Source organism: Myxocyprinus asiaticus, chromosome 36 (assembly GCF_019703515.2).
Source record: "Myxocyprinus asiaticus isolate MX2 ecotype Aquarium Trade chromosome 36, UBuf_Myxa_2, whole genome shotgun sequence".
Taxonomy (NCBI): domain Eukaryota; kingdom Metazoa; phylum Chordata; class Actinopteri; order Cypriniformes; family Catostomidae; genus Myxocyprinus; species Myxocyprinus asiaticus.
The window spans coordinates 39,191,656-39,213,931 of NC_059379.1; the positions used below are offsets into that span (position 1 = coordinate 39,191,656).

Below are 22,276 nucleotides of genomic sequence, written 5' to 3' on the forward strand. Positions count from 1 at the left end.
ACTCCCCCTCATGTCACTCCAAACCCGTCTGATTTTCTTTCTTGGCTTGCGAGTTAAAGATGATAGAATTGTCATTTTTAGGTGAACAATCCTTTGACAACAGCTGAACTCGAAAAGCGCGTCTCGTGACTTTTTGAACGCCTGTGTGAACGCCCCTTCACTCGACCCGCCTCTTCAGGCCCGTTACATCCACGGGAATAAAGGGAAACGGGACAGTCTGAGGAAAACTCTCAGCCTGGAAGCGTATTTGGCACGAACGAGGACATTTTCGCCTTCAGAAGTATTTTGCGACCAAGAAGAAGAATTTACCAATCAGATTTCGACAATATAACCTCTTTTCTCCTTTCATCGGGAATACTATTTCGATTTTTTTTTACAGATGGACGACTTAGGTATGTATTATCTAATTCTTAATGACGCGTTTTTATTATAGATGTTTCTTTCACTACTTCATCTCTAAACGCAATTGAAAGAGGAATAAGGAATGGATGGAGAGCGGCGTCCAGGTTGAATTTCTTTAAAAACTGTATTCATAAACAATATAATTATACGAAATGAACATTAAAAGCATCATGGTAAACTAGACAAAGACACGTTTGAAGGAAACGGATCCATTCCGTTCTGCATTCAGTCAGAACCATGAGGGGTTTTACAGTCATGTCATTGGCGAACATTTTAAGAACTTTTCATTTTCTAGTTGTTCTTTAGAAAAGCATCTGTGTACTTCTGCTCTAAAGAACCCCGAAAGGAATACACTGATCTGAAGAAGCTTTCATACAACATCAAGATTTTTTCTAATCTCCAAAGAATCACATATTCAGATCAAGAGTCCTGTAATGGGAAAAATGGTTCTTGATAAGAAGAGGGTTGGTTCTCAGCAGAAGCTAAGAACCATTGAAGCATCTCTATATATTATAGTTTCTAAAAAGGAAAGGTCCCATATTAATAGATTTAAGCATTTAGAGACATACAGACAGTATCTACCTGAAGAAGCCTTTAATACAGAGGGGTTTGAGGTTCTCAACTATAGCTTCTGTTCTATGTTTGGTGCTATTCAGAACCATAGTTCTTAAGATTGTCCAATCAGAATTCTATAAACTGAATGCCCACGTTGATAAATAATGTCTTCTGGAGATGGTTTAGGATGGTCACTTATATTCGTAAAGGTTCATATAGTAGTAAACATTGTCTTCAGAGTGGACGATCTACAGTATTCTTGCCTCAGAGTACATCTGCTCACATCTGGGAACGTTTGAGGGGTAAAAAGAAAGCAGTTCATGGACAAACTGGGTGTAAAATGGCCACCACAGTAATTTTATTAGGATTGTTCATTTTCTTTTGAATTTTTAGCCTATTCATTTCTCTTTTAGTAACGAACCAAATTGGACATTTTGATATAACTATGCATTAACAAAAAACAAACAAACATGGTTACGTTACACCGTGGCAAGACCATATTTTTTGGTCTTGTACCATATAGTACCATGTGTTCTGGACAATGCCATGGTATTTATACGGTTCTCTTTATCAGAGAAGTTTCTGCCAAATTAGCAAATAGTTAGGCCTAAAACGGTTGGTTAAAAACTATTAAAATGATTCTGCAAGCCCTCTAATACACTGTTTGAAGTAAATACCAATCACATTCATTTATAATGATTCTACAGTGCACTGTAAACCCTAATGTTGCCTTTTCTGGGAAAATCTTGTTGTCTAAATGATGCATTACTTGAAATGTCAAGTTTTGGGCTCATAATTCAAGTATAAGTTTTTTTTAACTTATCTTAAAAATCCATGGACTTAAGATTTTAAGTATTAATAACTCAGACGATTGAGTACAAAATTGATACTATGGGGAATACCCACGATGCCTTGCACTTTAATTATTTAATTGTGTCCTTGGTCAAAGGCAAAATATGGGGGTATTTCAATAGTTGTTATAAAGAATTCATAGATGTTTTAGCTCTTTCGTCATATTATTTATGTTGTTTTGTTGCAAATAGTTGTTTCGTGTAATGTGTTAGAGTGATCTGTATCGCCTTTGGTTAAGTTAGACGGTTTTAACTATCTCTGCATATCTGTGGAGAAATACGTTTATTTAATGATTGACCTAGAGTCAGTTATAATCTTCTTTATTTAAGCTCTATTATTGTATGACTGAAATTTGAGTCCATTCAATTAAAATGATTAAGTTGAAACAACAACATTTAAATAGCAAATCTGCGTTGTCTTCGTGCATCTAGTTACCTTAAATACTTAAGCTCATTCTATACAAACACCAAGTTAAGTGAACTTAACTACACAAGTGTAACAAGTTTACTCAATAAATCGAGTAGAATCAACTTATTAGGGTTTTTAGTGTGGTAACCAGGGTTGTGCAAAATTCATAATTCGGAACACAGTCACAACAGAGGAATTTCAGTAGACAAAACATAATTGCAGTATTAACTTTGACTAATTATGTCTATCCTGGTATAGCCTACCCTGATAGGTACACTAAAAAAAAAAAAAAAAAACTATTTGCTGGCTCAGCAACCGTAAAACACGAAAATAAATCGCTTCTACATACATATTAATAACATTTTTAGCTTTACTTAATTTACATTAATGTGTACAACAAAAAAAATATCAATTATAAGGTGAACTTAGAGTGATAAAGTAAACAAATATTTGTGAGTTCTTTGAACTTTTTTGGCTTTAAAAAACCCATAAAATTTAAGATTTTAAGTACTACTAATTCAAACAATCAAGTAAGGAACTGAGGTTGTGGGGAATACCCAAAAGCCCTTGCGCTTGAATAATTTAGGCATGTTTGTTTGGTCAAACGGAACTTATGTGGGCATTTGATTAGTTGTTATTAGGAATTCATAGAAATATTAGCTCTTTTTAGTATCATTGATGTTGTTTTACTGTAATTAGTTTTTTTTTTTTTTTTGTAAAGTCACCATTAGGGTGATTAGTGTTCTCACATGTGAATATGCATAGCTGAATTTGGGAAATCAAGTTTAATGCCTGACCTCATTATTTTCTTTTGAGCCAATTAAATTAAGTAAAAACTATAATATAAATGTTAATTTAAAGCAACATGCTATTAGTTGTTAAATCTTATTCGTGTTACATACTTTTTTAAGTAAAGTTGAATGAACTGATAAATTTGTGTACATCTAATAGAGGTTTTCTAGTTATTCTGACAGAAAATTACCATAAATTGAATGTATTAAAAAGCATGATGCAAAAATGCTACATATACATTTTCAGTTAATCCAAAACCTCTTTTTCCCCCCCCATCTAATTAGACAGTATTTCTCAAAACTAAGTTCAGTATTGTCAAAACAATTAACAAAGCTATCAAAACTATTATTATCAGTTTTAGAAAATGTCACAAAAAGAAATAAAGACATTAAAATTTAATCTGTCGATTAATGTTGAGTAAATCAGAGCATTCCGGCAAATGAAGTGTTCTTCCACCAAGGGCGTAGCAGCCGTGGGGGACACATCCCCCGCACTCTTTAAAAAGGTGATCCCCCCCCCCCCAAACTAACTAAACACATACCGAGTCCAAATGGTGGATTTGTATACAGTATTCTTTGCGTTTTGTTACTTTGGGCTGATTGGGCGGCCATCCAGCCAATCACAGGTGAGTTTCATGAGCTGAAACAACCCTTACATAATAGGCCATCAGTCAGACAGTCTAATCAGCGTGGCTCTATTCATTTCTACAAAGTTGCTTTCAACTATGGTCATTTATCCATGTTCTTTATCAGCATTGATGTTGATCTAAATTAATAATCTAGAGATGAGGAACACACAAATGAGAGTTATTTATCGGCATATTGTTCTTGATTGGCAGCATTACGTGAAATGCACTGCAGAAAAACAAAAACAAAGGACAATCCTTTAAAGCACACATTGTAAGTGGAGTTTATATCAGCTAATGAGTCTTCGTTAAGTTATGCTTTTTACGTTATGCTTGTGAGGTAATAGTTTGATCGGTTCTTTTTGCCAATTTAAGCAGATTACTAGATCTGTGTTAAATATGTAAAGCTATATTTAATATCAGCTCCTGTTTTTTACCTCTATGTTGGTGTGCAGTCGACAAACTGGAGGAAAAAAGATAGATCTGCTGTGTTCTTAGAACACATTTTACTGAAGTGAATCAATATGTAGACACGCTTTTTTATCCATGAAACTCATGATAATTATTAGAAGACTATTATTGTTGTCTTTTGATAAAAGTCATGCTCAGCAGCTCACAAACTGTAGGGAAATGATAGATTTGCTTTGTTCTTATAATGCTTAAAACCTCTACTAAAGTCTCTTTGTAGGTCTGAAGACATACAAATGTTTAAGGATTAAAATAACTATTTCACACAAGACACTCATTTGTCACCACCTTCTGGCATCACCAGAAATGGTCACTGAACAAATCATTAAATGGATCTGAACAAATGTTGGTGAACGTCGTCAAAACACTCGAGCCACTTGGATACATTTAAATCCCACAATGCACAAGCACAGAGTATTACATGCACATGTAACACATGCACAATTGCACAATTGTCATTATTGTAATTGATTAAATAATTTATTCAGGACCAACTTGTACTCAGCCTTTTATTGTCATGTGTGAAACAGAAGTGCTCCACAAGATGCCCTTTATTTTTGCAGTGAATTTTGCAATTAATTTGCAATACTTTAATCTTTAAAATACTACAAATATTAAAAGTAAATAATGCATATATATTAATATAATACTTATATTTATATATTAATATATACTGTAATATATTAATACTGCACTGTAAGTGTTGGGTCTGTGCGAGCCACCTACTGACAGCTGTGTCCCCCCAATTTTAAAATGACTGCTACGCCCCTGTCTTCCACCAAAACTAACATATGAAATACTGTATAGTGAAATAAATGCAATATAAAATAGGTGTCATAGTATCAACTATTGTGTGTATGATAACATATTTCATGTTGTATTATTTTTCCAAATTCGTTGTAGTACACTGGAGTACCATGTAAGTATTATGATGTAAATACTCAGTACCATGGTATTACCATCTGATACCATCACTGCACCATAATATATTTTGTGTGATGGTGCTACAGTTAAATGACACATACAATAATTTTACTGATTTGAAAAATGGCCATCAATCATGAATTATTATTAAATCAACAGTACAGATTGATTTATGGCTTAATTAAATTCCTCTTCTGCTCTTCATGTATGTTTGTCATGATTTTGGAGGTGATTTGTCAGCTGAATGTAGAGTGGGTTGCTTTACGGCAGAATTAAGCCAAGCCAAACAGACATACAGCTCTAAATATGGTTAGAATTCTCAGCGAGGACAATTTCAGCTCCTTATATGAGCACGCCACTCTGTGAACGTGAACGTGTGTGTGTGTATTCCAGAGTGTCTCTGAGAGTCTGTTTAGATTATGCAGCATGAATCGCTTTTAAACTGGATGATAAAATAACTTCTAAAAATGGACTAACACAAACTTCTTCCAGGATGATCTGCTAACATGCATTGTTCTTTCAAACATGCTTTAATGACACACAAACACATTAGCTGTTTGTGTCAATTTATTGAGTCATCTCTGTGAAATGTGTTGATCATCACATCCTAAACTAATGGAAGGAATTACAATGTTTCTGTATTGATTCGCACAGATATTTACACACATCAGCAGGGTGTGACTGCCAACATCATGCTCATATTCTTTCAGAATTCTCAGTGCTTAGAAACAGTATTGTATATGTTTGCATTCGTTTGTTATATGCAAAAATTTACTTTATTGGATGATACACATTGGGGATCTAACCAGTTTACATGACTTTAAAGGAACAGTTCTGCTAAAAGTGACATTCTGTCATCATTTACTCACCTTCATGTCATTCTGAACCAGTATGACTTTCTTCAGTTGAACACAAAAGGAGGTATTTAGCAGAATTTTCATGCTGCTCTTTTCAATATGATGAAAGTGAATGGTAACCACAGCTGTCAAACCTTGTCAAATATGACAAAAAAGCACCTTAGAAATATTATAAAATTAGTTCATTGGGCTGTATGTGCTATATTCCAAGTCTTATGAAGACACACAATAGCTTTTTGTGAGGAGCAGACTAAATTTAAGTCATTTTTCACTCAAAATTTTGACCCTCCTCTAGTGTTAATTGTCACGCTTTTTTTAGTGATAATTTTTGTCTTTTAATGAAAATGTTCATTAAATGTAATTAATATTTCATCATATCATATTCGTTCATTACAGTCAATTTTACTCTGACTAAAATGCCATATATTTTAAGTTGACAAAAATAACTGTAGTTTATGATAATGTACAAAATGACAAAAGCGTGTATCAAACTATAACAGACCAAACATTAACTAAATATTCAACTATTTTTAAAGATGTATAAACTACTTTCCATTATATTGCGTTACATGTAGCGTGTTTTTAAAGGAAAAGGTGTATTCAAAATGCAAGTTACACTTTCTGACTATGTTTTCCTGTCCATTGGCTTCATTGTTTGTAAGGTAATATTATGTTTTATTGTGGATATGGCTGATTAATGTCACAGGATGTATTTGAGTGAGGTAATTAACCCGTTAGTAAAGTTTACTGTTCAGATGTTCAGTGGGGAAATACACAACATACTATGACTGGATCATTTACAGCAATTATTGCGGGGGGGTTGTGCTGTAGTAGAGACACCTCCGCTTAAATCTCCGTGCTCTTAAAGGCACCTTTAGATTTATGAACAAAAGGGGCAGCCCTGCACCCCTGTAGCCCCCGTTCTGTGCATGTCAGTGCTCTCAAGTCTCATGCACACATTCAAACTTAGCACCTCAAGACATTGGTTTTTGTGTATCTTGTCAGCAATTTACAATGCATTTTATGTTTTGAATGTTTGGTCACCATTGGTATGGTCACCATTCACTTTGTGTTCCACGGAAGAAAATCATACGGGTTTAGACCGACATTAGAGTTTTCATTTTTGGGTGGAATGTTCCTTTAAGAACTACAGTTTATGCTGCATTGTGATAGCTCAGTTACATTGCTGCTTATAATTAGAAAAACAGAGAGATAATGAGTAAACCAGCAGTGACATGCTATCAACAGACCAACACTCTTCCTCATAAGTGTTAGTCCTACTGTCCACTGTTTCCCTTTTGTGGTGTAGACATTGTTGGAGTAAAAACTAATATGGCATCTTTTGAGCGTTGCTCTGTATCTGTGTAATGTCCTAGCGGCTGATTGGTTGCAGTTTTTGCGGTGCTGGCTGACGCTGTCTGTCTGTGTGTGTTCGGTGTCTCTGTCTTTCTCTCTTCAGGAGTTCCTGATCCGTCTAACTACCCTCTCAGTCCTCGTATTGTTATGTTTGGTACGTAATCTTCTGTCTGTCTGTACTTCTTGTTAATGTGCCTGTTGTGTTTTTTCTATAAATGACATACAATCCACTGAATCTATTCTACCTTGTGTTAACCCTGAAATGCATGTGTGTTTCACCAAAAAATATTACATACCTAGGGTCTTCAAGCAACTCGGCACGTGTATCTGTCACAAACGGATCTACAGAATGCCCAGATAGGTCAAATGTTCAAAGCATTTTCAAGACAATAAGTAAATAATAGAATAAAATATATTTTGGTGTTTTTTTATTTGTAAATTTATCATAGAGATGATCAACAAGTGATAGAATGGAATTACGTCCACGCTGAAATTTTATGATACGCAACTCGCTGTCAAACACATATTGAGCTACACATAGCACATAAGTGACACAGAAGCTACACATCAGTACTTTCTCAGACATTTAGTGAGTCTAAATAGACCTTTAACTTAAAGAATTTCAGTAGTACCACCAAATGGCAATAGCCAAATCTTACTGTTCATCTGTTGAACTTGCTATAGTTTACTACCATGCTGCTTTTTTCACCAAATAGCAATGTCAGATGTAAATTAAGTCAGTCACTGCTCCACCTTGAGTAACACATAACATGTGTAATATGTATGTGTACTCATACTAATAATTCACAATCATTGCTCAGATAATTGACATTGTCATTTGTGTGAATATAGTACTCATTTGTCTTGTAATAAACAAAGAAATAGTTATCCTGTGATGGTTAACTTATATAGATATGAAATAATCATAAAACATAATGTATGGAAGCAGGTTACAACAACCTATTCACTTTTGGTAATTAATCAATTAGAAATATATATATATATATATATTATATATATTTGGCAATTTTGGCATTTTATATTTGAATTGTTTTATTACACTTTTAATAAGAGGAAGGTTGAGGAATACTAAAAAGGTGGAGTCATAACTCCAAAACATGGATGAGGTAAAGGGGGTCGAATAAAGTCCCGGGTCACTAAAGACCAGAGGTATGAGTTTAAGGGTTAAAGGAATATTCCGGGTTCAATACAAGTTAAGATCAATGGACAGCATTTGTGGCATAATGTTGATCACCACAAAAATTAATTTTAACTTGTCCCTCCTTTTCTCTAAAAAAAGCAAAAATAGAGATTACAGTGAGCCATTTACAATGGAAGTCAATGGGGCCAATTTTTGGAGGGTTTAAAAACAGAAATGTGAAGCTTATAATTTTATAAAAGCACTTGCATTATTTATTTATTTTTATTAAAAATTGTGCATTATTTGAGCTGTAAAGTTGTTAAAATTTTAATTTTTACAGTCGTTTTAGGGTTTGTTGACATTACATCGTCATGGCAGTGAAGTTGTAAAATTGGCCATAACTTTACACAGATGCCGTTAGTAAGTGATTTATAACAGTAAAATCATGTTAACACTCATATCCTTTATGTCTTGTGTCTATACTTTTGAAACAGTGAGTATTTTAACATTTACGGATTGACCCCCATTCACTTCCATTGTAAGTGCCTGTAACCTCCATTTTTGCTTTTAATTAAAGAAAAGGGGGAATGAGTCAAAATAAAAAAAAAGTTGGTAATCAAGATTATGTCACAATTGCTGCCAATTGAGCTTAACTTGTATTGAACCCGGAATATTCCTTTAACATTAAAGGGGCAATCAGTAATTTTTCTGTTGATGTCTTCTTGGACTTACATTGACACCTAGAGGCTTGGATGCATCCATCATTCACCTTTCATTATTTTATTTATTAAATTAGTGTCTCAAGTTTGGCTTAAAAAAGTTGTCATTTTAAACCATGGCATAAATGTACAACATACAGTACATAGCACATTCTTTACTGCAACAATATAGTGCACTGAAGCAAGCCTGATGGAACATTTTGCAAGCAGGCTATATGGCTATGTTCGGAGTAGTATACTACCACTGTTCATACTATTTCTGCAGTATGTATACTGTGTGCAGTAGTACCCTGATGATGTGCTACATTTGCCAAAATGTGCAGTATACAACAGAGCATCATTGATTTGTCTGGTCTGTGAAAAGTTCAGATATTTTTTCATAAAATTGGATTCAAAAATAGATTCTTTTTTTTTTCTGAGATGAGATTATTAACACTGAATTAAACATGCAAATAATGAAAATGCTAAAATAATGTGACACCAATGTGACATTCTACTGTTTGAATAGTTAGCCGTTTCATATGGCACACTGTTTTATATAAATAATAAGCAGAATACAGGATAAACTGCGCAGCATGCAAGTATTCCATTCTGAACGGAGCCAAAGTGTGCCTGCAAAAGTCATTCCTCATGACATTCTGTTGTAAATGTTGCTCTAATTATCTTTACACTCTCTGTCCTTCGTATGCATCTTCTTGCTTTCATTCTGCTTAACGTTTGAGTCTGACGCTACATCAAACTTCCTTTAAACAATTATGCTTACTTTCTTGTCATAGATACTCTATGGTTCCATTAACATCAGTGTCATTACATGCCACATCTGAAATTAATTAGAGCATAGGACTGTATTGTATCAGGTTTTAAACTATTTTGCGTTTTCTGCATTGGAGTCTATTGCATCCTATAGAACCATATGGTAAAAGTTGTAAAATTGCCACTTTTGACTGAGGACTACAAATAGCACATGCATGTGAGTGGACGTGCCTACAGTAGCTGTGTTAACCACCACGCAAACCACGCAATTGTGTGGGGGCCCAGGACATCGGAGGGCCCCGGTCGGAAAGCTGCACAAAACGCTCAAGGGGTGACGGGTGACGCATTGTTCTGTGTTCACGTCTCGTAGTGGTTCACGTGCATTGCTGCAGACGCACCCATTTGCGCAATGCCAAACATTTAATGCCGCTTAAAGTTATACAAATCTAAAAACGCGACACAGTATCACAGAAATAGAGGCGGTGACAGCGTTATTCACCAGATTTTGTAATGAGGAATATGATGAACAATTTGCATGGCATCAGCAGTCAAAATAAAAGCTCCAGGTGAAGGTGAAGTACGACAGAAATATATTACTATTGTATAAAACAAATTAATAATAATAATAATAATAATTCAGTATTATATTATAATAATAAACTGGGCTGGACAACAATAAATGATTGTTGGGTTATAAAAATAACAATTTGTTCATCAAAAAAAAAAAAAGTTTAAAAAAATAGATTTAGTTAAATATTGCTTTTTTATTACTGTATTGGGGCAAATCAATTATATTTATTATAGTATAAATTAAATATCATCCTTCCTTGCATTCAATTAGTGGAAACACTGTGGAAAACATGCACTCATTATCCTTAAGTATATTTTTTATTCATTAAACATTTTGAATGTACAGTACTTGGCTATGGCAGTTAGGATGAATTTAAAATTATGATTTAAAATAACTTATGTCATTTCTGAGCAAATAACACAAAGAAAACACATTTCTTATCTAGCACCTTGTTAGCAACACCTTATTTTACTCATAAATCCAAAACCGCCATTATAAAAACCCATAGGAAAACCCTTAAAGAACCCATGGCTCAGAAATGCTAAATCTCTTCTGGGTTTTTAGACTATAACTTGAACAGCTCTAGAGCACAGACCTTTTGCCATTTACTCAAAGGTCTGCTTGCGTGAAACTAACTTACAACATTCGTGCAGTTATTGTTCTGGCATGGCCGCATAATCGATGTGTTATTCTGTTTGAACACACAATTTCTTAAAAATAAAACATAAAATAATTATCCTTCCCTCTCACACCTCTTTTGTCTCAAAGGTAAATATTCACTCTGTTTTGTACATTTAAATAAGTAATGTTACTATCTAAAAGTAGTTCATAAACCATAAAAAATAGTTTTTCTTTTAAGCATAAACCCACCAATTTATGTTCAGTTTCTCTAAAAAGGGTTTAACATCAGTCATTCTGCTTCTTGAGTAATTTCTTATTATTATTATTTAAAAAAAAAAAACAAGATAAAGATACTCAGTAAGAAAATTTTGCAATGTACCCAGTAAATAGATAGTGTGAGCTGTAATAACAGGTCATATTTTTAGGAACAAATATATATTTTGAGATTCATACCTATTAAGCAGGGTCAGAAATGAATGGGGGCTTGGGGCAAAAATGACACTAAAAGTGACAAAAATGTAAGGGCATTTTTCTCAAAATTGAATAACCAAATTTAGCCCATAAGTTCGTGAGGAAAGTATTCACATCCTTTAGGATTTTGCATTTAGCAAATGTTAATATATTCGTAAATATACAACCCCAATTCCGAAAAAGTTGGGACAGTATGAAAAATGCTAATAAAAACAAAAAGTAGTGATTTGTAAATTATGTTCAACCTTTGCTATATTGAAAGCACTTCAACTAAACATTATATGATGTTTAACCCTGTGAATTTCATAGTTTTTTTTTTTTTTTTAAATGTACAGTAATTTCAAATCAGATGATTGCAACACACTCCAAAATTTGGAACAGGGGCAATTTAAGACTAATAACAATTTGACGAGTTGAAATAAGGCAATGTGAAACAGGAGATGTTAAACAAACCACATACTGGCTGAATAAGCGGAGAGTGCAGGTGCTAGATTGGCCTGCCTGCAGTCCTGACCATCTCCAATTGAGAATGTGTGGTGCATTATGAAGCGCACAACATGGCAATGAAGATCCTGTACAATTGTGTAGCTGAAGACCTGCATAATGCAATGAATGGGGAAAATTCCACTTTTTAAACTTAAACTTGTGTTTTCAGTGCCTAAATGCTTATTAAGCGTTATTAGAAGAAATGGTGATGTTTCACAGTGGTAAACACTTGACTGTCCCAACTTTGGAGTGTGTTGCAATCATCTGATTTGAAATTACTGTACATTAAAAAAACAATGAAATTCACAAGGTAAAACATCATATAATGTTTAGTTGTAGTGCTTTCAATATAGCAAAGGGGGAATATAATTTACAAATCACTCCTTTTTATTTTTATTAGCATTTTTCATACTGTCCCAACTTTTTCAGAATAAGGGTTGTACATGCCATACCAAAATCCCTTTCAAGGCAAGTCAGTCCACAAGTCTGGCCATCTTTGGAACACTATAAACAAGCGGCATGACAGTGCAGCTCCTATCTACATGAATGGGGAAAGAATGAAATCTCCAAAATGGTTGGTCAAGATTACGATCAAAGAACATATTTTAAATTAGCAGTAAAATCTGACAACACTGGTATCATAAATTGTGCTTCTTTAGCTCAGATCACGCTAAAAAACACTATTTTTCAGGCTGCTTCAGCAAATGCGCATCTGCATTGATTGTGATTCAGTGATTGGCTCTTTTACCTGTAGGGCGGGACTTCATTTTCTACATCCGTTGGCCATTGGGCGTTCCAATTTCTCCTGTTCAACTTAACACCAGTGGTCTGTCTCTTCTAAACTGTCTCTGGACATTCTCTCTGGACGTAATAAGTGCTAGTTGAATATGTCACCCAATTTAAGTTATTAAACAAGGGGGGGGGGGGTGAATACTTTCTGAAGGCACTGAAACAAAAGCACCACAGCAAACAATACATGCTATAAAAATAAATAAATACAGTGCAGAGGAAAATAGATATTAAAATTTATAACTCACTTTGTGTTTGTAGATGCTCTTCTTGCTGATCTGGAGAATTCAGCATTCCCTCTGACCCGCTGTCCCGTCCTGCTGACCTCTGACCCTCCAGTGACCTCTGACCCCTCGTCCAGTGCTCAAGATCCTGCCCAGACCCGACCCCCTCCTCCTGCATACACACCACAACAAGTATGCCTTGAGATATACATAAATCACGAACTCACATCTGTGATGTTTCGGAGCAAAATCAGTTAATTCATTTAACACTTTTACAAACTGCGTATTTTCTGTTCATCTCTTTTACAGACTGTTTCTGCCGCGATGAAGTCAAACGGCTCTCAGAACTCAAACCCAGACAAACTTTACAGGTATTAGAGCTCTTGAGAACACAATGCCCTGTAGTAAAGCATTAACTCCAACTGTATAATATGTTCATCTTCACATTTAACATTCTTACTAAATTTTCTATAACTTAAAGGGATCGTTCACCCAAAAATGAAAATACTTTCATAATACTAACCCTCATGTCGTTCCAAACCCGTATGACCAGCGAATCGCACAAGCTCTGATCGCTAACGGCTGCTTTTAATTTCCAAATTGCAACTGAAGATATGAGGACAAATATGATCTAACTATAATGTCATACCATCATGAAAGATCTAGCGGGATGAACCGGACCGAAAGCAGCGCATACTGTCTGTTTGTGAATAAAAGTAATGCACTACTTCTAAAATTTGTCTTTGCATTTATTTTGAAATCAGTAAGTAACTTTTCAATCTCAAATGGCTGTTTGCATACTGAATATGTCAAATGTTATTACTACTGAATGTGAAGCAATAATTTAAGCAGTTAAGATGCATATTGCATGTCTAGTGGTAGTTTTTCATTTTACATGGAACTTTTCTCAGGCTTTATAAGCGTATTAAAATATGTGAGGACATGTATTCATCTACCTGTTACAAGTGAAACGAAATCATACAGGCCTATTGAACAAGTTTTGTCGATAGTTAAAAAAAAACCTACATATACACTGGCGGCCAAAAGTTTGGAATAATGTACAGATTTTGCTGTTTCAGAAGGAAATTGGTACTTTTATTAACCAAAGTGGCATTCAACTATCACAAAGTATAGTCAGGACATTACTGATGTAAAATACATCACCATCACTATTTGAAAAAAGTCATTTTTGATCAAATCTAGACAGGCCCCATTTCCAGCAGCCATCACTCCAACACCTTATCCTTGAGTAATCATGCTAAATTGCTAATTTGGTACTAGAAAATCACTTGCCATTATATCAAACACAGTTGAAAGCTATTTGGTTCATTAAATGAAGCTTAACATTGTCTTTGTGTTTGTTTTTGAGTTGCCACAGTATGCAATAGACTGGCATGTCTTAAGGTCAATATTAGGTCAAAAATGGCAACAAAAAAAAAAAGAAAGAGCTTTCTCTAGAAACTCATCAATCAATCATTGTTTTGAGGAATGAAGGCTATACAATGCTTGAAATTGCCAAAAAAAATGAAGATTTCATACAAAGGTGTACACTACAGTCTTCAAAGACAAAGGACAACTGGCAATAACAAGGACAGAAAGAGATGTGGCCAGATGTTCAACTAAACAATTTGGAATGCCCAATTCCCAGTACTTAGTAGGTCCTTGTGGTGGCGTGGTTACTCACCTCAATCCGGGTGGCGGAGGACAAGTCTTAGTTGCCTCTGCTTCTGAGACCGTCAATCCGCGCATCTTATCACGTGGCTCGTTGTGCATGACACCGCGGAGACTCACGGCATGTGGAGGCTCATGCTACTCTCCACGATCCACGCACAACTTACCACACGCCCCATTGAGTGCGAGAACCACTAATCGTGACCACGAGGAGGTTACACCATGTGACTCTTCTCTCCCTAGCAACCGGGCCAATTTGGATGCTTAGGAGATCGAATTCGAACTCACGACTCCAGGGGTGGTAGTCAGCGTCAACACTCACTGAGCTACGCAGGCTCCCAATTTTATTTATTTAACGTGAAAATAATAGGTAATTAAATGCTTAGAAATGGAGAAAATGTGTTCTCAAATAGTTATTAGAATTATTTATCTCGCTGCTCCCAATAACACACAGATAATGAGAAAAATGAAACAAACATATTCAGAACAGAAAAAACAATGTAGAAAAATGTAGTTAAGTTAGTAGCATCGCTACTTGCAGTTAGCTACTCCCCAACACTGGTATCACAAAAGTAGTCCATGCGACTTGCGTGCTATATTCCAAGTCTTCTGAAGACATATGATAGCTTTGCATGAAAATAGAAGAATTTTCATTTTTGGGTGCACTAACCCTCTGTTAGATTGCAAATGTGGTGTTAACCGATGGTTTTGGAACTTGTCCGCAGTACAGTATGTAAGCCGCGCTCACCGTGCACCGCAGAGCCTCCTCCTGCCTTCACTTCCTCTTCAGTTCTGGGAGGCGGTCTCAGTGAACTCGATCATTTACTGCAGGAGCTCAATGCCACACAGTTCAACATCACAGGTGTGTGTGTGTGTGTGTGTGTGTGTGTGTGTGTGTGCCGACTTCATACACTACCAGTCAAAAGTTTTGAAACACTTGACTGAAATGTTTCTCATGATCTTAAAAATCTTTTGATCTGAAGGCGTATGCTTAAATGTTTGAAATTAGTTTTGTAGACAAAAATATAATTGTGGCACCATATTAATTTATTTCATTATAAATCTAAAATGTAATAAAAAATTAAAAAAAAACATTTTTGAAATGGATGACTTGGACCAAATAATAAAGAAAAGCAGCCAATAAGTGCCCAACATAGATGGGAACTCCTTCAATACTGTTTAAAAAGCATCCCAGGGTGATACCTCAAGAAGTTGGTTGAGAAAATGTCAAGAGTACATGTCTGCAAATTCTAGGCAAAGGGTGACTACTTTGAAGATGCTAAAATATAACACAGTTTTGATTTATTTTGGATTTTGTTTAGTCACAACATAATTCCCATAGTTCCATTTATGTTATTCCATAGTTTTGATGACTTTACTATTATTCTAAAATGTGAAGAAAAAAATGTATAATAAAGAATGTGTGTTTCAAAACTTTTGACCGGTAGTGTAGTTGCTTAGAAAGTTGTGTAATGTGTGTGTGTGTGTGCAATGACTGGTTATTGCCCCTGGCAGTTATTGGCTCTGTATATAATCCATCCTTGTTTATTAAATCTGTTCACTCTGGGATATTCAGAATGAAATACTACCTAGTACCTACTCTTTTGACACGCTATAATGCTGTGCACTTACACTATACACTAAGCACTCTGCCATCTAGTGTATGAATTTTCACAATATTTACACAACAAAATGGTGTTGAATACAGAAGAAATATGTGATTTTGGTACACAGCTATTGAACATTCACATGACCTATTAGTACATTTTCCAAAATGTGCAGTAAAGTACAGAGCACACTGATTGAGAGACTGTATCTCACAATGCAATGCAATCAAAAAACTTGACTGTCCATTTTAAGTGTGACAATAAACTGATTTACTGACTTGATAACATTTTACTTTTACATTTTTACATTTTTACACATAGTTGGATTTAAATGCAACATGACGGCATTTCAGTCATGACAGCTCTTGGAATGATTGAGCATGTTAATGTGGGTATGACACGTTGATCGGACATTGGTCTTGGTGGACTAGATCTGCTACGCTGCTACTGTTGCAGAGTAAGTATTAAGACTTGCTACTGCTAAAACATACACAGACATGCTGAATTAAGCATGTGGACATGTTGCTGCACTATTAGACAAAACACAAGAAATGGTGCATCGAGCATGTATGACATGCTGCTTCACAATTACACATAAATACAATCCCCATGTAGCAGATCTAGACCTGTGGAGCTGGGGAGGAAGAGGGTTTCAGAGAAAAGTCACGCAGTGTGCTGCAGTGAAACTGGCTTACTGCAAACTGAGCAAATTTAGATGTAAGTTGATCGGCTACCCGATTACACGTCAAAGGACAGCTTACACCATGGCTGCAAGGTAAACCAAAGGTAGCTATCTTGTTGCCTCACTGCCCTATCAGTCAATGACTTGACAGACAGCGTTTGCGTACGAAGGTACCTCCAGAAACTGGTGTCGGACAGGCTACTGAGGCAGTATAATGTCACATTTTTGCTAGGATACCAGCAACTGATTATCACCATCTGGTGTCCACTGAAGGTAACACGTCTGCTTCATTATGGTTCGGTTGGACTGAATGGTCTAAAAATCAAGAGATTTTTGCCGATAACCAAGTGTATATTTAATAAATACAATACTACTTTCTCGCTAGAAATGGAATCAAAAGTTGGTAAAAGTGAATAAAAACGTACATTTATGCACAAATTGGCTATCAACCATCTCTTCAGCCACCATTTTTTTCTTCAGCCCAACCGTCGTGGATCCGCATGCACAGGATTGTGGGATTTCATTGGCAGCGAAGGATACATCTATGCTGCCTTCAAAAATCGATCAGATGAAGGTATCTCAGTAGACAGGATGTGACACGAAGATTGGATTCAGACATGCCTCGGTCCCTTCCTACCTCCGTATACAGAGGCAGCATTTTCCAGGTTTCGGACGCAGCCTATTGTGAGCCGACTGGCTTGACATATCGCATGTGAGCAAGCTGATTGGCTAACAAATAACAAGTTCAAAGAACCCATCAGCTCGCGTCATTTTGAGTTTCATACCTGAACCTAGTCATTATTATTTTCAAGATGTTAACTGGACGAAACTTACTTAATTAAACATGCAATGTAGTAGGTCATGTGACAACAATGTAGAATACAACTATTTGAAACATTCATTATTGCATAATGCATACGATTTTTTTTTTATTCTAAAATTACTGAACAGTATTCAGTGTAAACGGCACAGTGTGCATTAAGCATAATGTTAGTTTTTCATTCTTAATTCCCTTAAGAATTAAGGTCCTCTCTTTGTCTTCATTAGATGAGATTTTGGCCCAGTTCCCCACCACCAAAAAAGATGAAAAGTCTTCAAAGTCTGGGCCATCCCCTCCTGGGTTAGTATATTTCTGTGTATATTTATCTTTATAGTCATTTAAATATCTCTTTTGATAAATACTGGACAGCAGTAGCTCTAATTACAAACATACTGTACGTCTTAGTTTAAATATATTTCAGCTATATGTGGAAAGCTCAAATGTATATATTTTTTGCTGTGTATTTAATCAGTAAATGTTTATGAGTGTGAAATTTCTCTCTGCGCTTCTAGCTCAGTGAAACCTTCAGCTACATCTGCTACTCTAGAGCTGGACAAACTAATGGCGTCTCTGTCAGACTTCAGAGTCCAAAGCACAGTACGTTAGATACTTATGTTGGCACATTTAAAGCATGTAATAATCAATGTGCACAAAGAGTAACAGTTTCCAAACAGGTTTCCCAAACACTCCCCCCATCTACCACTGGTCAGATAAACAGGTAGTCCCACCCCACACTCATGCCATTAGTTGAGTCAGAAGTTGACATGTCGGACTGCTCAAAAAAACAGAACAATGTTTTGATAGCGCCACAGTGTTTTCACTCTTCACGGCTTACTTGCAGTTGACTGCATTTTAACATCCAAAATATTACACACTTCACCTTTAATGAATTAAATATACTTGTGATTCAGTATTAATATAATATTTCTTTGAGTCTGGCTGTAGTTTTTGATTGACACCCTGTTTTGTAACAGCCAGCAGCACCTGTCAGCTCTGTGAGCACTTCACCGCAGCAGACTGGAGCTCCGCCCCCTACCTCCTCTGGAGGCTCATTGGACAGCATGTTGGGTCTCCTCCAATCAGATCTGAGCAGGCAAGGAGTGCCCACCTCCTCTAAGGGGAACTGTTCTGCCTGTCAGAAACCAGTTGTAGGACAGGTGAAATGTTTTAAAAAGTTTAACTTGCGGTAGTGATTACTAACAAAAAACATATTTTGATGTTATACATGTTCTTGATTTGAAGTTCTAATTCATTCATTTTTAACCAAAGGCAAATTAATTTTTAACGATAACTTATAAACCTTTTTAAGACAGACCTACAATGAGCTCTAAGGTTGTTAATCAATGGAATATGCTTCTGTTGGAACCATCAATTAAATTTTTGGAGAAATTGTGTTTAATATCGGAATTCCTGGTGAAGAACTACACTACCCATGATCCTGAAGAGAAACATCCACCAATCAGAGAACTCGCATGATGCACTGTGAACAACGCAATCGTTTCAGAATAAAATTTTATGTATGTGTAAAAACAAAACAAAAAACAGAATATTTTGCGAAAAATTTTAAAGATATTGTTTCTATACTTACAATCAACAACTTTAAATCATGGTTTATATTTTCCCATCAGTTTCAGTTCAATTACATCATTCGCAATGCTTCACGGGATTGTAGTTCTTTCCTTAATGAGCGACGTTAAGTTCACAGTCTTGTACCTTTGTCTTTTTGTCTGATTTAAAAATACTCTTTTCTTTTTTTTTTTGCTTTTGTTTTTTTTTTTTTTTGCTTCAAATCAAAGTTTGTAATGTTGAGATTCACCTTGGGGTTGGTTGGTTTGGTTCATGGCTTACAACTCTTTTATGAAGGATTTTATGAAATCGTTATGGAAGAAATGAATGGGAAAAATACTTCCAGAGTCAAGACATTCTCTTGCACTGTACAGAAAGTATTTTCAGAATGAATCCTGATTTCAGTAAATATACGAATGTCTTTAGTTATCTGGTTCTCATTTCTCTCAGGTTGTGACGGCTCTTGGGCGAGTTTGGCATCCCGAGCATTTTGTTTGCTCCGAGTGTGAGTGTGAGCTCGGCAATCAGAATTTCTTTGAGAAAGACGGCCGACCGTACTGCGAATCAGATTATTTCACCCTGTACTCACCTCACTGTGCACAGTGCAACAAGCCCATTCTCAACGTAAGTCTACTTTTATGTCTTACTTTTATTTAATGACTGTGATGAGAGGGGCCCACAGTGGTCAGTGACACTTATTGCTTAATCCTTAAACATCTGTATAAAAATGCAATCCCAAATAAAAGCCATGCTAAAATATGCCTGCTTTGTTTCGTTTTAGATTTCTTTGTTTATACCAAATTCATAAACATTGCTCATAACTCCTAAGCTGTTTATGGCAGCACTTTAACATCTTGTTCCTTATAAACTTTAAAGAGAAAGAATGTTTATTTGCCATAACTTGCCCAATATGATTAGTTTTCTTTCTTGTTTGTAACCCAAAACCATCGTGGCTTTATTATTTGCTGTTAGAATTCCTGTCTGTGTTGTATTCCTGTGCAGAAAATGGTGACTGCACTGGACAAGAACTGGCATCCAGAATGCTTCAGTTGTGTGAAATGCAGCCGGACGTTTGGAGATGAAGGTATGAAAGGGGATGATGTCAGAGTCATATTCTTTTGATTAGCACCTGTTGAGTCAAAAATCGTGAGCATGATACCAAATCATTTCATTAACTTTATAGCATTAATACTTTAGGTGAAGAACACTGAATATAGGATGAATATGAATTTAGCCTCTCAGCATGTCAGAACTTTGAGGGCCCATGTGTACAACTGAGAAGTCAACTGAGCAATCTCAAATCAGTCAAATGAATAGTTCACCCAACAATTAAATTCTTATGTCATTCCAAACCTGAATGATTTTCTTCTTCTGTAAAACACAAAAGGAGATACTATGCAGAATGTCCAAGCTGCTCTTTTCTAAACAATGCAAGTATATTGACCCGAGGCTGTCAGGCATCAAAAATGAGAGAAAAAGCACCATCATAATGTCAGAAAAGTAGTTAATGCGACTCAAGTGCTGTATTTCAAGTCTTCTAAAGCTATTTGATAGCTTTGTGTGAGGAACAGAGCAAAATTTAAGTTGTAATTCACTGACTTATTGTCATACCATCATTGGTTTTCTACCGAGCCAACTATTTTCAATGTTCTCATAATTTCTATATTGTCGTTTGTCAATTTGAATATTCTATTTTCAATTAGTTGAGTTCCCTATCTGTCACTCACTCGACGTTGTGTCGATGTAGTGACACTAGGGGTCACTCTTGGGAGCCCGAGGCACCTCTGGTCTTTGATAAAAGGCCAATGAAATTTGGCGAGTGGTATTTGCATGCCACTCCCCCGGACATACGTGTATAAAAGGAGCTGGTATACAACCACTCATTCAGATTTTCTCTTCGGAGCTGAACGGTCATGCTCATTGAGCTGAATTCTACTGTTCATTCACCTCTGCTGGATCTGACGGCGCATTTCAGTGGCTTCTCCCCCCTCTGCACTGGTGCACTGCAGAGAACGCCCCTGGGCACTTTGGCAGGAAACAAGAGAGTATATTTTCTGAAAGAGCTTTTTTTTTTCGTAAGAAAGCAAGCCACCCCAGCGGCTCCCCGCCTCGGTCCTTCTACCTACGGGTATGAGGCAAGCGCAGCTAGCACCGGGGGCGATTTGGGGACCCCAATGGGATCGTCTCCGCCGGGTATCCCCCCGCGGACCTCCCATTCCGCAGCACGCTCGTCTGCCCCAATCGGGCTTCCAGATGAGGTCGCCGGCTCGTCTCATGGCGAGTCTGGCTTCTTGTTCAGAGCCCACGAAGATGATGAGCTCTCGAGTGCAGCATTGGAGAGCGGGCTTGTCCAGTCGGACACAGAAGCTCAGCTGGGCTTCCCCCCTTGGGGACGATTGCCCAGTCACAGGCCGATGCCGAAATGACGGACATGCTTTCCCGGGCAGCCGCGAGCGTCGGGTTAGAGTGGAACCCTCCGCTTTCCCCTGAACCCTCGTGGCTTGATGATTGGTTCCTGGGCTCGAGGCGCCGCTCAAAGCAGCCACACCCCGCTCCAGTGCCATTCTTCCCGGAAGTGCACAAGGAGCTGACGAAATCATGGGAAGAACGTTTTACTGCCCGGCCCCAATTCCGCAGTTCCCCTGCTCTCACTACCCTCGATGGTGGGGCGGCCAGGGGCTATACGGCGATTCCCCCGGTGGATAAGGCGCTCGCGGTGCACCTATGCCCGCAGAGCGCCGCCACCTGGCGCAGAGGCCCAAAGCTCCCGTCCAAGCCCTGTAGGCTCATGTCGTCCCTGACGGCTAAAGCCTACAGCGCTGCTGGACAAGCCACCTCTGCCCTGCACGCCATGGCTCTCCTGCAGGTCCACCAAGCCAAGGCATTGAAAGAACTGCACGAGGGTAGTTCTGCCCC

General features: G+C 36.9%; 1 protein-coding gene across 6 annotated transcripts in view; it reads left to right on the forward strand.

Annotated features, from left to right (window-relative positions):
* Nucleotides 1-202: 202 nt before the first annotated feature.
* The window catches only part of LOC127427119 (transforming growth factor beta-1-induced transcript 1 protein-like), a 54,259-nt gene continuing 32,185 nt past the window's right edge, over nucleotides 203-22,276 (forward strand). For 5 of the 6 annotated variants that reach the window (XR_007894903.1, XM_051674507.1, XM_051674504.1 and 2 more), the window contains exons 1-10: nucleotides 203-392; nucleotides 7,343-7,393; nucleotides 13,052-13,206; nucleotides 13,324-13,385; nucleotides 15,411-15,547; nucleotides 18,022-18,094; nucleotides 18,307-18,391; nucleotides 18,769-18,951; nucleotides 19,811-19,984; nucleotides 20,363-20,444. Coding sequence is in view for 5 of the 6 variants with exons in the window: in XM_051674507.1 (XP_051530467.1) it covers nucleotides 380-392; nucleotides 7,343-7,393; nucleotides 13,052-13,206; nucleotides 13,324-13,385; nucleotides 15,411-15,547; nucleotides 18,022-18,094; nucleotides 18,307-18,391; nucleotides 18,769-18,951; nucleotides 19,811-19,984; nucleotides 20,363-20,444 (1,015 nt within the window). In the remaining variant the exon portion in view is untranslated. The remainder of the gene's footprint in view (nucleotides 393-7,342; nucleotides 7,394-13,051; nucleotides 13,207-13,323; nucleotides 13,386-15,410; nucleotides 15,548-18,021; nucleotides 18,095-18,306; nucleotides 18,392-18,768; nucleotides 18,952-19,810; nucleotides 19,985-20,362; nucleotides 20,445-22,276) is intronic. The other variant, XM_051674505.1, reaches the window with a different exon arrangement.